The sequence below is a fragment of the Hippocampus guttulatus genome, chromosome 1, assembly GCF_054856545.1.
Source record: "Hippocampus guttulatus isolate MCC_2025c chromosome 1, RoL_Hgut_1.0, whole genome shotgun sequence".
In the NCBI taxonomy this organism is placed as follows: Eukaryota; Metazoa; Chordata; class Actinopteri; order Syngnathiformes; family Syngnathidae; genus Hippocampus; species Hippocampus guttulatus.
In genome coordinates, this window is record NC_141261.1 from 33,937,001 (window position 1) to 33,952,778 (window position 15,778).

Consider the following 15,778-nt stretch of genomic DNA (forward strand, 5'->3'; position numbering starts at 1 on the left):
CTGTGCCGTTGCCGACACGCTCAGCGGCTTTGTACGTGAGAACGCTCTGCAAAATTTGCTCCGGTGTAAAATATATCGCAACAAAATACATCGGTGCAGCACCGGAGCAAATGTGTGCCGTGTGAACACCCCTTTTGTCACGTCCATAAACTTGTTCGACAGGTGGCAGTCATTGCGTTTCAGCACCCATTGCCATCTGCCCTTTCGACTTCTGAATGCATCCTCCACTGAGATTCTGGCCCTGCTTTTCTGGTGATTATAAACTAACTGCTGGGTGGTCAGTCTTCCATTGTCAGTTAAAGGCTTCAGCAGCTATCTTTTTAAGGGGATAAGCTGCATCAGCAAGGAGGAAATGGCCAACATCATGCACACATAAATGTTTGGTCACTTGAGGCTGTAGCATACCCCTAAACACAGGATCCCATACCCCCCAGACAAGCGGAGTATTCTGGCATCATGTAGGCTACGTGCAGCGCCGACAAAAAGGTTCCAAAATTGTCCCTTGCCATCGACCAACAGCCTGCAGAATGATGGCGTGCCATCCTTTGCGGTTCAAGTATTATGTGTGATCTCCGTCTGGGCACAGATTAGGAATGTGGAATCCATCGATGGAACCCACACACCATACGCAGCTATGTCTTTGAACTTGTCGATGATGGGCAACTTCAAGACAGCTACCTCTCTACCACATCACAGAAATCATGGAAGCAACACCTCTCCAAAGTAACGCTGACGCCAAACAAATAAGAGATGCCCCTGTAACTCTAGGATTGGTCGCCAGTTTCCACACTACTCTGTGTCTCTCTTCTCCAGCTGAGGTCCAAGAAGATAACAGAGATAATTCAATGTATCTTCGGAATATGTGAAAATCCTTAAACAAATAGGTCTTGGAGTAGGTTGTAACTCCTGCTTGCCACCATTTATATGTTCTGATGTGCTTTCAGACCCAGCAGGGAACACACCCAAATTGGTAGCAAGCACTCATCTGACACACAAAAAGAGAAAACAGGTTGAATTAATCCATACTTAGGTAAGTGTGCATGAGAAAACTTGAAAGATTTGTTGATTTAAATCAAACCAGCGTGCTTTAAAATGGGTCTGCATCATGCAAAATCCCTGACAAAATCAACTTTTTTAAGGTTGTAGCTGGAAGTGCGGAGGTTATGTGACTGACAGAAGAATTCGTCCATGTGTACATCTTGTCGTAGGCTGTTGGTACTCTGTTTTCGTGTTGGCTTCGGCCCACAGGGGCCTTGTTTGTGATTTATGATCTATGTTGAAATAAATAACTGATGTCTGACGGCATACCCTTGAGAGATGTGACAATATGTTACAGCAGAAAGTAAATGCTCGGACTGCATCTGTCCAAGTCTGCTGAAAAACAATAAAATACTTTATAATGCCACTTTTTCTTTTATCTTTTGATTTGCTTCAATAATGTAATGAACTTAAAATGAAAATAAGGGTTTTCTCTGTAATTTTAGATGAGATTAAAACAGATTAATTAGATTCATTATTATTAGTTAGTTAGTTAGTTAGTTCCGCCCGCTCCTATTTGGAACATTGGGCGACGAGTCTCCTCCATTTGTTCCGGTCACTGGCAACCCTTCTTGCTCCATGCCAGCTGACACCCATCTCACTGAGGTCTTCTTTGGCAGTCTGTCTCCACGTCTTCTTTGGCCTACCTCTCTTCCTCTTTCCACCCTCTGGCATCCAGTCCATGGCCACACTTGCCGGTCTCTCTCTTGGCAGTCGGAGTACGTGGCCGATCATTTTCCTTCTCCTTTCAGAGACAATGTCTGACAGTTCAGCCACTCCTGCCCTCTTCATCACCTCCTCGTTGGTGATGTGGTCTCTCCATGAGAGCCTCAGGATGGATCTCAGGCAACGCTGATGGAAGACATCTAACTTGTTGGTAATGTTGGCTGTCTTCATCCATGTCTCACAGGCGTAAATCGCTGTTGGGATAACCACTGACATATAGAGGCGTAGCTTGGTGGTCGTAGTGATGGCTTTCGATGACCAGATGTTGCGGAGGCGTTGGAACACTCCCGCAGCTTTACCAAGTCTACTGTTGACATCTTTCTCCACACCACCTGTATTTGAGATGTTACTCCCAAGATATGTGAAGCTGTCAATGTACTCTATGTCATGTTGGTGTAGAGTGAGTGGTTGAAGGTGTTGGTGCTGTCCGACGGCCATGGCCTTGGTCTTTTCCTGGCTAATTCGTAAACCGACCTTAACTCCGTGCTCATGCAGATTGTTGGTCAACTCCTGGAGTGCGGGCTGGGTGTGACTTAACAGAGCCAAATCATCTGCAAATTCCAGGTCGGCTAGTCTGCTCCCTCCCCACTTGATACCAACTTTTGCCCCTGTGATGGACTTCCTCCTCACAAAGTCAATTATGATGATGAAGAGTAGGGGTGACAGAATGCAACCCTGTCTTACACCAGTGACAATGTCAAAATCATCAGTTGTGCTACTGTTGGTTTTGACACAACAGGTTGAGTTGTGGTACAATGACCTGAAGATGTTGATGTACTTGAGGGGTACACCATACAGCTGGACGATCTGCCACAGTGACTCCCGGTGGATGCTGTCGAAGGCTTTCTTGAAATCGATATAGTTGATCATGAGTGGTATCTGAAATTCTTGGCACTGCTCTATGATGTTTCGAAGGTTAAAGATCTGTTCGGCGCAAGACCTTCCCTTCCTGAAATCGGCTTGCTCTTCCCTCAAGATGTTATCCACTTCATCTTTAAGGCGATGTAGCAGAACACTGCAGAATACCTTGCTGGGGATTGACAGCAGTGTAATGCCCCGCCAGTTATTGCAGTCTGCGAGGTTTCCCTTCTTAGGGAGCGTGACAATGACCCCACGTCTCCAGTCGGCAGGAACCTCTTCAGCATGCCAAATCAGGTTGAACAGGTGGGTAAGGCTCTCCACAACAGCGTCTTGGCCATGTTTCAACAGCTCGGCAGCTACCTCATCGAGTCCCGGTGCCTTGTTGTTCTTAAGGCCCTTGATTGCTCTGGCAACCTCAGTCTCGGATATCTCTTTCGATGTAATATTTAGAGCTGGAGCTGGTGTCTCTTGATCGAAATTGAAGAGCACGGGAGGCATTGGTTGGTTGAGAACCTCCCTGAAGTGTTCCAGCCATCTTGCTTCTTGTTCCTCGTCGCTTATAAGTGTCCTGCCATCCTTGCTCCTGATTGGCACACTAGAGCTGCTCCTGGAGTTGGTTAGCTCCCGCACGATCTTGTATAGAGTCGTCGTTTTGTTGTTCTCTGCTGCTTCCTGTGCCTCTCTTGCTTTCTCTTCTAGCCACTGTCTTTTATCCTTCCTGCAACTCTTCTTCACTGCCCTGTCCAAGCGTCTGTACTCCTCGTCTTCCATCCTCCAACTCCGGAGCCTCCTCTTTTGTTCTCTTTTAATCTTGGCCACTTTCCTTTCATCAATCAACTTCCAGGTGTTGTCTGTTATCCATCTCTCTTGGTTGGTACCCCTCTTTCTGCCTATAACTGCTTCTGCAGTTTCAGCTATGGCACAAGAGAACATACTCCACTGCTCCTCAATGTTTGCAAGATGTGGTGATACCTTGAGCTTCCTACTCAAATCCTCACAGAAGCTTTCTGAGATGTTGTTATTCTTTAACTTGTCCACTGCGTAAGGTCTCTTGGGCTGCACCTTTTTCACCTTCTTCAGCTTCAGCTTGATTTTACTCACCACAAAGTGGTCTGAACCCACATCTGCACCTCTGTGGGAGCGAACGTCGAGCAATGATGAGCGCCACCTTGTGTTGATGCAGATGTAGTCCAGTTCGTTCCGGGTCCCGCCACCAGGTGAAACACAGGTTACTTTGTGGATCCGCTTGTGCTCAAAAAAGGTGCTGCCAATGCTGAGGCCGTTGGTACTGGTTAGCATCAACAAGTCTCTCTCCGTTGTCGTTCGTGGAGCTCGCAGACCCATGTGGTCCAACTGTGGCATTCAGGCCCCTTCTGTCATTATCCAGTTTTGCGTTGAAGTCTCCAATCAGCATTTTGATGTCATGTCTGGGGATCTCCTCAAGCACGGTCTAGAGCTGGTTGTAGAAGGTGTCTTTATCGTCCGCTGAGGCAGCTTCGGTTGGGGCATAAACTTGTACGATGGTTACTTTGGCATATCTGGTGTAGAGCCTTGCTGTAATAATCCGTTCATTCACCGGCTTCCATCCAATCAATGCTTTTGCTGCACTACTGGAGAGGATGATGCCGACTCCATGGGAATGGTGGTCTTGCTTTCCAGAGTACAGAAAGGTTGCTCCATCAACCATGAGGCGCCCTTGCCCCGTCCACCTCATTTCACTAACGCCTAAGATGTCCAGGCGATAGTCCCTCATATTCTTCAGCACCTGGTCCATGCAACCAGCCTGGAACATTGTGCGCACATTCAAGGTGCCTACTCTGGTGTTGGTTTTGGTTCCAAAGATCGGGGTCATCAGGGGTCGGGCTTCCTGCTGGATTTCACCCGGCCCCGTCATAGATACATCCAAGGATGTGCCGTCTCTTCTTCGCCGTGGTTTACCGGAATGGCTTCCTCTCATCGTTTCTGTAACGTTTTTGTTTTACAGGGTGAGGTTGTTAACCTCACACCCAACCCCCAACCTGGAGGACCAGTTGGATGCAGTTTAACGTCGTACCCAGGACAAATTATTAATTATTATTAATTAATGAATTAATCGCACAATTTTTTAATGGCTTGACAGCACTAAAAATAATGGTCCGAGGAGAAAAAGTACACCTGAAATTTAATGCCGGCACACCCAACTGTGTAATTGGATTATTTGTAAAGTGGTTGTTGTGGCACTTTACTTGTTTCTGGGTCACTCGTAAGAATATGATCAAAAATCGCTAATTTCTTCTCAGTCTTTCTGAAAAAGAAAAAAACAAAAACCACGGGTGGAGGCATCGATCTCCTGCCTGTATGACGCCATCCGTGGCCCTTCATGACTTCCAGACATGCTTATTTGTTCTAATTGGGAAAAACGGTCGCCATGTCCAGCAATTTCCAAATTGTGATTATTTAGGGTATAAGAAAGAAACGGGGACAGGTAATGCATGTATTGTTGCATAGCGTGCCTGGACTCTTTATATATGACCCTGGCCACAGATAGAAGTAAACATTGCATCACTGGCTTGACAAGAGATGTTGATACTGGATTGGGGGATTACAGTATGCCATTTGCATTTTTTTCCGCATCCAGACATTTATGCTTGATAGTCGGGTTTTCATTTTAATTTTGACATACGATTCGGCCGCTCACGAATGTGGAATATATTTATCTTGCCATTCCCATTTTCACTTTGTCATTGGCAAGGTGGTTAATGGGCACCGCACACCAGGCCATGTCGGACATCTGTATTTATGCCCACACAATTGCATGTACTTGCTCTATTAAAAGCAAAAGCAAAAAAAAAAAAAAAAACGTACACAAGTGATACAAAACATGGACACAGAAAGGATGTGATATAGGTTTACATCTTACAGTCGCGTTCTTTGTGAATGTAGTCCTCGCCACCTCTCGTCCTTTTCACAGTTGTGATCCTTAATTGCTTGGAAATTCTGTTTTATAATCAAATGACGCTCACTGATTTCTTTTTTTTTTTTCCAAGATGGCACCCGAGTAGGCAGCCATCGGCAAGTGCTCTTCAAGAGCCTTGCGTTTTTTGTTGTTTTTGTGTTTTGTTTTGTCACTTTGTGTTGTTGTTACGTTGTGTGGACCTGATGTGGACTGTTTTCAGCGGTTTTGGCCACGGCATTCGTCAAAGAAGAATAATCTGTGCTTGGTGGTTGCGCCTTCTTGGCTGCACACGTGGACCAGCACTGATTTTGATTGGGAGCAATGTCTGCGCCATTTGACTGTTGTTGCTGGACAGGCCCGGGGCGCTTGTATTTTGCGCCTGTAATGGGCAGCATTTTCACAGCCCCGCTTTGTTCAGCGGAAAGGTCGGTGCTGATGGACAGTCTGCGGCTGGATGGATGGATGGCTTGAGGAGCCGACGATGAGAAGAAAGGAGCGTCAGCGCAGAGCGCCAATTCGTATGTGGAATTGGGAGTCGCGGCTTGGAGTTGAAGCGGATTTACATGGGACAGGAGATGAGAGCCAATCTCTTTTCCGTTAATGGACACTACAGCTTCTTGTTGCTTTCAAGCTTAGCTTGTAGCAGACGTGTGCACATTCCAGCATGACGTCTTTGATCCACTGGTGAAAAGGACACTTTGATTCGCTCCTCTTTTACTGCTTCAAACAACAAAGTGAATGGAGGAAAAGTGGTTAAGATGGCACGACTGTCTGTTTTATGTGTTGTGTTGTATTATTTTGTCATTTTATGTGAAGTGTTCTTTTGATGGCGGCGCGGGCACCTGCAGCGGCTCCTCTTGTTGTCTGTTGTCTGTTTAAGAGGGAGGAAATTTCATCTGCGCTGCACGTACAGCACATTTGACAATAAAGATGTACTTGATTGATACTTGATTGTGTAGTGGTACACTCGCCTGACTTGTGTGCGGACAGCGTGAGATCGGTAACGGTGTGGATGTGGGTGTGATTGGTTGTTTGTCTCTATATGTGGCCTACATCTGACTGGCAACCAGTTCAGGATGTAGTCCCCCTTCCACTCGAAGTCAGCTGAGGTAGGCTCCAGCTGAGGAACGCACAACCCCGTTCAGGATAAGCGCTGTTGAAAATGGATGGGCGGGTGGATCAAACGACGTTGTCATATTGGGTTTATAATCAACGCCTGTTCTCTTTCACGCAAAGCTCTCCTTGCTTTGAGAACAATTTTGAACATCACGAGGGGGAGCAGCATCTGATTTCCCTCCATTCTGAAGAAATGTGTTCCAACAAATGACAAGATAGGCTTGCCGGTCGCCTTATTATGAAGTCATCGCTTTTATTTGGCCTTCAGCTCCTTACCGCCACATGCTGGACAGAAGGGGTAATGCCCTTTGTTTTTCCAGTACCACAGGTCAAATTCATTGCATTAAATTACCCAGAATTATAAGTCACTGTAGAGATCAAACAAAGATTTCCTGTGGAACTTTTACAACCAAGAGTTCCCTTTCATTACTTTGTTGCTGTGAATTGGGAATTTCTCCATTGCGAGACTAATAAAGGTTTTCTTATCTTATCTTTATCCAGAACTCAACGATCTTGGGCTTGTTAGTGGAGAAAAGTGCTACAGTTGCTTGTTGCTTGTAATACTAGAGTGGCTCAAAGTATCGGAGACAAATTCCTTGGGTGTTTTTACTTACCTGACCAATAAAGCAGGGTTCCCACTCTTCCACTTGCTTTTTATTTATGGACCTTTTAATGACTTTTGTGGACCAATTTAGCCACTTTTAAGGACTTTTTCTCCATTCAGCGGGGGATTCACGGTGGATTTAATGCCCGCTCAGCAATACACGGGCTGAACAGAAAGCCACATATCACTGAGCTGGTGTTCAAATCATTGCTGCCAAAGGAAGGGCACATCTTTATTTTTAGGATCACTTAACCCTTTATTTGACATACTGTATGTCAAATTTTCACTTTACTACCTGTATCACAGGTAGGAAAATGAAAAAAACCTTTTTCAATAATTCTCAAATAAAACACACAAAGAAATTTTTAAATTGAGAAAATATAAAACTTCAATTTATTTTCGAATAAACACAACTCTAAGAACAGAGCTAATGGTCATATGGGTCAGCTGGACAGGGTTTAGAAAAATCTGGTTTCACGAACAGTAGTACTGATTGCCCGTCTTAGCAGTATCCAGTATACCTGAACAGCTGAAATGTATGTCAGAAGTCTAAATCCCAAATGGTCCAACCCTATTATTTTCCCTCATATCACCTTCAATGGTCAGACATGTTTTATAATGACAAATATGAAACTGATATGACAATTAGGGAATAGCAGACAGTGACTTAGTTTTCTCCTCAATCTCTTTTGCAAGTTCTTGGCGATCAATTTTCTTCTGTTTTGCTGTGTGCCTCAATGCATTTGACTTGACCAGGAGGCTATGACAAGTTTTACTTCTCACGGAGATGCCCTTCTTGCACACTCAGCAGTAGGCCGATGTATAATCGCCAGCAATTTTTCCGACCCAAACACGGAACTCCGGCTTCTCCAGCCACACCACTTGACAATCGCATTGTCCCGGAATATTTGTAGCAAAGCGCGTGTAACAAGGGCTACGTCTGTTTTATAATTGTTGGAGATGATAAAACACTCTGGTGCGGACAACGGGTTTCTATTTGGACCAGTAAGGGGACACTAGATTCGATTCACTGGAGCCAATGATGTCAACATTGAGGGGGTAGCATGGGCAAAGAAACAAGACAACAGTTGTAAAAACAATTAACTTTTATATCAAACAAACACATGACAACAAAATTATTGTCAAAAAAACACAGTGAAAAAGTAAATAAATCCAACTTAGTCTCAACCTCTTAGTTGACCTTTCCTTCAAGCTAAATAATTGGTGATCACCTTTCTCAACACCGGTGTGAGGGGTTTTTTTCTTTCAATCTGAATGAAATAACTAAACACAAAATGTTCTCGTCAACTCTTGTCATCCAAAATAAATTCTTCTAAACATTACCAACACAAATAAAATTTTAAAAAGTTTATCAAATGTAATATATGTTCTTTGGTTGGCTCGCCACCACCACTGTACCCCTTTTCCAGCACTTTCGGAAGTCGGGGCACCGTAATGGAGTCCACTATCGACTGCTGAGGCGCGCTTCGCTCGAGTGGCATCGCTACATATTTGTCCGTCACTTGTTGAGATCGATAAATTCGATGAATAGATTTTTCCAGAAAATTGTTATTTTGTTTGCCGAGCCGGCAACCAAACCATCCATTCACTGCCCCAGGACGGCGTCAATCTATTGTTGTTTCTCGGAATGACCCGAAGTGATCACGTGATCATCGTCGGAACTAATCGGAGACGGCGAAAAAGCAGAGCAGGTCCTGCATGTTCCGACAAAACTATGAATTGGAAGGGTGGGGAAAATGACATATACAAACGAAATGAACACTGCAGGTAAATTTTTATGGATTTTAGAAGGTTTCCCTGAAAATTATGGACAATTAAGAACATAATTTTACAACTTCTTTTTTTATGGATTTTTATTAACTTTATGGACCCGTACGAACCCTGCAAAGAAGATTATAATTATCTTGTTCACTTACACTGCTGACACACGTTCACATCAAAACAAAAGCAGCTTGTACAGTGATAACTTTACAGTTTACCCCCAGCGAGTCCCAGGGACTCGCTGATCAGAAAAGAATGAGTCCCATTATGCATTTAGAGAGTCCCAAATTTCGAATTCTGAAATGGTCTACTTATTCAATTGCATATGATAATAACACAAAACAACAACAAAATACAGTACATTGATAATAAGTTTATTTCTTATTAGCAAATGCTGCAAAAATTTAATTAATTCAGGTATACAAGATTTGCTGAGAAATAGGTTATTTCATCCAATTGTTCAGTCTTTGAGTTCATAAATTCTCCTCTCTTTAGTCTGCTTCCAATGATGCAAGGCTTTCTCAAAGTCAACGTATTATCGCAAAAAACTATCCAACTTTAGCTGCTTCCTTGGTATGATCTCCGCAATAAACTTTCGCAACACTTGTTTTAACGTTACACAACTTGGCAATCGTCTGCTTTCCGCGAGGTGAAGGCTGATCTCGCCAATCTCGTCTTGCGAGAGCAGAAATGTCGCCACACGAGATTACTTAACGCGAGATCAAAACAACAATGGCAGCGTTTGTCAAACTGTGATCGTTGCGGGAAAAAAAGATGCACCGTCGCAGGCCTGACGATTTCGGAAATTCACGGTAACCGTTTTTCGGTTCCGTCGGATTACCCAATGGGAAACCAAGGTAACTAATTTTGGGTTCCGTAAACGTTCATCATGGGAACCCATTTTTCTATTTTGACTGATATTGATAATCAAGAATTCTGAAACTCAAAAGTATAATGTTTCAAGGGTAAATGTTTGAAAACTATGCATTAAAAATGAACATTACATCACCAGCTGTGTACTCCAGGTTTATTTAAAAAAGTTAATGGATCAAAATATAATAATAATAATAATTATTATTAAAATATGGTGTACTTATATGGCATCATGAATACAGCATACCACAAAATCAGAGTATTTTTTCCAGCCTCACACTGCAAAGATTAATTTACTGGTAATCATTAATCCAGGAAACTATTGATGTGGCTTGACATCCTCTTCCCAAGATGATGCATGTGTAATCTACGATCAATTTGAGGAAAGAATCTACCACATGTCATCATTAGATCTACCGACAGTTAACATAAGCATTATTACACCTTGTGACGAATGTTTTATTCCTAAAGTTACCATGCTACAACCAGTAAATTATAGAATAACCAAGACTCTTTCAGAATATTTTTCATAGCGATTAGCCCGGGAGTCAACAACACGCAGCTCCAGAGCCGCATGCGGCTCTTTAGCGACATCTAGTGGCTCCCTGGAGCTTTATAAAAAAAAATTTGAAAATGGAAAAAGATTTTAATTGTAGGCTAATATAGCTCAAATAGATATAGATACATGTTGCAGCTCCGAAAAAGGAGAGCTGTGGTGTTGGTTTTTTAAAATGTACACTATTTATGCTTTTAACAGTCTCGACACACATAGACATGTCTGCGTCCGACTCCGTGCCTTCTCTCTTTTCGTTCGACTCGAGAGGCTTTCAAAGACTGCCTCAGAAAAACGGAAAATAATGATCACTTCACTAACACTAAGAAAAGCGAAAATAATGCACCAAAACAGAAAATCAAGCAAGAAATCACAAAGAATCTACGTGGGTGTTTGTGAGCATACAACAAAGGAATGAATAACAAACAATTCTGAGACAGTCCAGTCTCATACATACATACAGCATGTGTTTCCTTCATTGTAAGTTTTGTCGACGCTTTTATTTTTTTGCGGCTCCAGACATTTGCTTTTTGTTTTTTTTGTCCAATATGGCTCTTTCAACATTTTGGGTTGCCGAACCCTGGATTAGCCCATGGATCTAATGACCAAATTGCCTCGGAATCGTGCCCCCCGTCGTATCTCGCTCTCGTCTTCTGTGCATACATCACAGGTGAGTTTAGTGATACGCCCTTCGGACGAATCATACGAAAAATCTAACTGGCATTCCCATTTCTTAAATGTCGTAATTAGTAGACCTTTGTGTGTTTTTTTCGCCGCCATCTCATACTTTCATCTGCGCGATTCCTCAGTTTGCGGACTAAAATAGCAACCCGCAGCGCACATAATGTGATCTGTTCCGCCCTCCCCCCGCCCCAACACTGAAAACAAAACAAACGAAAGTAAATTAGAAGAAACACACTCACACACACCACACCACAAACACGCATACAGGCACAGTGAAATCGTGTTGATCACACAAGAGAGATTCGATCGCGTACAGCCAACTTGTGTGCGGTGATTTTTATGGGAAACGATTTTTCGCTACCGTCAAAATGATGCCACGGAAATGACACGCTACCGGTAACGATCGTTACCGTGAAATCCTCAGGCCTGCCGTAGTTTTTTTTTTTTTTTAATTGTTTTGACTGAGAAATTTCCTTGCGTCCCAAAAACGGACGTTATTTGGAACTGTGCGTCCCACGGGAAAATTATGCGTCTAGGACGCGGGACGCACAGTTAATGAGACGGCTGCTTGTATCTCGGTATCACTCCCACTTCTAGATTGTCTCTCCAGCGAACACTGTGTAGCAAACAAACTTTTATTTTTTTTAATTAGTTTCCCTCACCCACATCCTATGTTTCTACTTTTTCGGGACTATCTTTAGTGATGTGGGAGGGGGAAATGAGACAACACTTTTGTTTCTTTTCATTTCATGGAGACGTCCAGAAAGATGACATCACGTATTCGAGACGTCTAGTAAAGAATACATCATGTCACTGCGTGTGCGGTTGAATTACATATATTATCATCTCATATGCAGTAGGTGTCTAATATCCATGTCAAGCGGCTAATTTAGACGTTAAAATGTTGCTTTAATATCACTTGTTCTGCCTCAAAACCATAGTTTGTTGAAATGTGTTTGCACTTTATAAGTATTGAAAATAAAATCTATTATTATTATTATTATTAGATAAATCTGCTCTCAAAAAGTGCTGATGTTTGATTATTTTATAATGGCAATTTTCCATTGTGTTTTGGTTTTGCAGATAATTTCCCCCAAAAATTCTTCATTGGGTCATTAATTTGATTCATCACAGGTCATTTCACATCATTTTTTTAATGCCTGTGGAAAATCTAATTTCAAGCCAAGATTTGCTGTTCGCAGAATCAGGATTGTTCTCCGCCGAATGAACCCTTTTTCTCTGCAGAATCCTTGAGGGACTAATAAGAACTTAGTGGTTTTCTGCACATTTTGGGACACAATAATCTGCCCATCAAGCTTTCTCTTTTCACTTTATCAGGTGTTGGCATCTTTACTGCTGCATTTGGCTTGTTGAGATGGCAAAGCACTTCTCGGTCCTGTGACTTGCGACAGTGCAAGACATATGAATGAGCAACTTGGGCTGTACTCCATCCCTCTTCAGCAGCAAACAAGATGCTATTATTCATTTCTATGAATACCAGCGATCGGGATTTGTTTCAAGACGTTATAATAATGCCATGAGAGAAAAACTTCCATGTTTCTTTCGGATTCTGAAGATAATTATGCACCACGGACCAGAGACAGAAGAAACGTCTAAAATACGGCAAGCAAAGTGGCTGAATAACATCTCCCATCCTGAACTCCATGGCCAACCCACAGTTTGGGCTCATGCGTGAAGTCATCACTTTGTGAGCGCTATGTTTGTTTACCTTTGAAATTGTCGTGATGAGATTATTTTATATCAACTACAATTAAAAAATGTCAGGTTAAACAAAACTAACCTGCAAGACGCTTATATTTTGGATTTATTAGCAAGCTAGCTAGCTAGGACAAGCTAGCTAGTGGGCGAATCCAGTGTTAGCCAAAAGCAAACTCAGATCGCTGCTATTTATGAAAGCAAATAATTGCAAATTGTTTGCTGCTGACATGGTATAGAATAAAGTCCCAGTTGAATAAGCAATACGACATCCCAATCATTTATCCGTCTTTCACTGTTGCAAGTCACAGGACCGAGAATTGATTTACCATCTCAACAAGCTAAAAGCAGCAGTCAAGCTGCAAACATCCGAAAAAGTTAACAAATGTGAAGCTTCATCATCACATTACTATGTTCAATAATATGCAGATAAAATGCTAATGACAACTTTTTTCATGGTAGAATGACACCCTTACTGCACTGTGTGGTTACTGTATGTGCAATAGAGCCAACCATTACTATACAACTTTAACAACAGTTTACTCACCCATGCAACAATTTAAATAGCTTCTTTTGAGACTATATTGAAGTTTACGCCCATCCACTGACAAAATAGTTGGAACCCTGCAATAATTTGTGTGCTTTCATCTGACATGTATCACAGAGCATGCCGTCATTCCCAAGTAGGAAACAATGTTGAGCTGAGAAATCAGGTTTGGACAGCACGTATGGGTCACTTCCTCTGAACAGAGTAATTTTCTGCCGGTACCGGGGTTGTAGATTAGCTAGCAAGTCATCATAATACTTTGAAAATGCCATCATAAAACAAATTGATGATCACTTAACAGCTGTGTGTGCATGCGTGTGTGTAACTCCTCCAAAATGGATGAGGTAGAAAAAAAAGATCTCCCAGAATGCATTGCTCTGAAATGTATGCAAGCGAACTATACTGACTTTCCTATCATAGGTCAACCATGGATTGACATACGAATGGACTAAAATTTGGTCCCTCGCAACTTAAATCAGAGGGCAGCCATCTTACGTTGCCATTAGGACTGACAACTTTCCATATTTCATGCCAGGATCCCTGTATGGAGTAATCAGAGCTTCTCCAAGAACAAACTTCATTGTTTGCGTCGACATATTACGAGAATATTTTCTCAGTATCGTGAATTGTTATAGAAGTGAGGTTTACACTTTTTTAAAGGCCTTTGTATTCACTTCATCATTCATACCTCTAACAGAACGTTGCAGACGAAACCTTATACGAGGAAATTTATAATTGCATTCTTACGAATGAAATGTGCATGTAGCAGAAAACGTGAAAACGCTGCAGAGAAATCAATGTATTCAAGTTAGGGGCACTTAATTAGTGGCAACATAAGAAGGCCGCCGGTGGCTTCACTATTCGTTACGGCGAGTATGATGCATCGTTACTCCATTCACAGATAGGCCCGCAGGGTCAACCAACTCAAGGTGGGGTCGTCGTATTTATGTTGTCTTTTCTTTACAGACTTGCTCACAGCATGTGCCCGCTTCCCATCATCCACCGGTGCTGATGTCAGTTGACTTAAAATATTTAACTTCAAACAACATGACTCGGCTGTCGTCTGCTATGAGACACGCTTAGAAGCGTATTGAATTCTTATACTTTTAAAACATATACTGTATGTTGGTGATTACAAAGCACGAGGAGCCATTAAAGGCTGACATAAAGACACCGAGGTCAACAATGGATACGGCCAGATGCTAACAGCTGCTTGCGTATAGCAAAGGCTTTCTTACCGCTATCACATTAACGAAGGTCGTCTTCCCGGAATACTGCAAGCCAACGAGGGTCAGTTCCATCTCCTCCTTCCAGAAGAGCGCTTTGAACCAGTCCAGCAGTTTGTTGATGAGCGCTATCATCGTCGTCGGCTGCAAATGCTGAACGCTTGTTTCGGTTACTGCTGCTGCTGCTACTACGAGGAGGCTCCGCTAGCTAGCAAACAGGCTGACGCCCAGAACTCAAGATTTGTCCAAGTGACAAGCTGAGCCAGCGATGGACAACCGAATTGCACCGTGGATCTTTAGCGGCACCGATTAAGAGACGTCTTTTGTCGGTGATGTCACTCATTAACCGAAACCGTCTTTTTGCTTTTACGCTGTTTACTAACGACGCCTTTTCCTGCCCAACAATACAAGAATGTTAGAAAAGTCACTTCCGGCCATTTCACAGTAAAACGTCGGGATGAACAGTAACCTACACAACAAACAATTCAAGTTCAGTCGATCGGATATCGCACCACAAGGCACGGTGTTTATCCCATCATCTTTTAAGACCAAAAATTTAATGAAAAGATCCATCAATAAAAATATGCATCCATCCTTTGTTTCGATCATCCTTAATAGGATTACAGGCATGCTAGACCCAATCAGCTGACTCGGGGGAGGGGGGGGGGCAGAGAAATATTACACTATTAACTGTTCGCCAGCCAAATAGCAGGGCACAAAAAAAAGAAAACACACACACCTACGGAAAACTAAGAGTTTTACTGTAATTCAACCTACCATGCGCGTTTTTGGAATGTGGGAGAAAATCGGTGAGAATTTGAAGAAAATCCACAGAGGTACTGGGAGAACTTGCAAAATCCACACAGCAATGCCAAAGCCAGATTTTAACCCACACACACTCTTGGACGTGCCACCTACTCATCGACCATGCCACCTTTCATTTAAAATATCAACTACAACTGCAAGCAGCAATGAAGGGACCTCTCTCGCAGCCCTGCCATTTTGGGTTACTGCAGGGAGTCCAACCTCGGTCCTCAAAGGCCGATGTCCTGCCTGTTTTCCATCACTCCCTGCTGAAACACACTTGATTCAAAGGTGCAAGCTCTGAAGAAGCAAG

The 15,778-nt window shown here is 42.8% G+C and overlaps 1 protein-coding gene across 3 annotated transcripts in view; it reads right to left on the minus strand.

Annotated features, from left to right (window-relative positions):
- LOC147211486 (ADP-ribosylation factor-like protein 8A) overlaps positions 1 to 15,100 on the minus strand; it is a 34,780-nt gene extending 19,680 nt beyond the window's left edge. The window contains exon 1 of one of the 3 annotated variants that reach the window (XM_086127515.1): positions 14,674 to 15,094. In XM_086127515.1, coding sequence (XP_085983641.1) covers positions 14,674 to 14,796 — 123 coding nt within the window. In that variant the 5' untranslated portion in view covers positions 14,797 to 15,094. Of the gene's footprint in view, positions 1 to 14,673 lie in introns of all 3 variants that reach the window. The other 2 variants (XM_086127533.1, XM_086127524.1) reach the window with 2 other exon arrangements.
- Between the last annotated feature and the right edge of the window lie 678 nt (positions 15,101 to 15,778).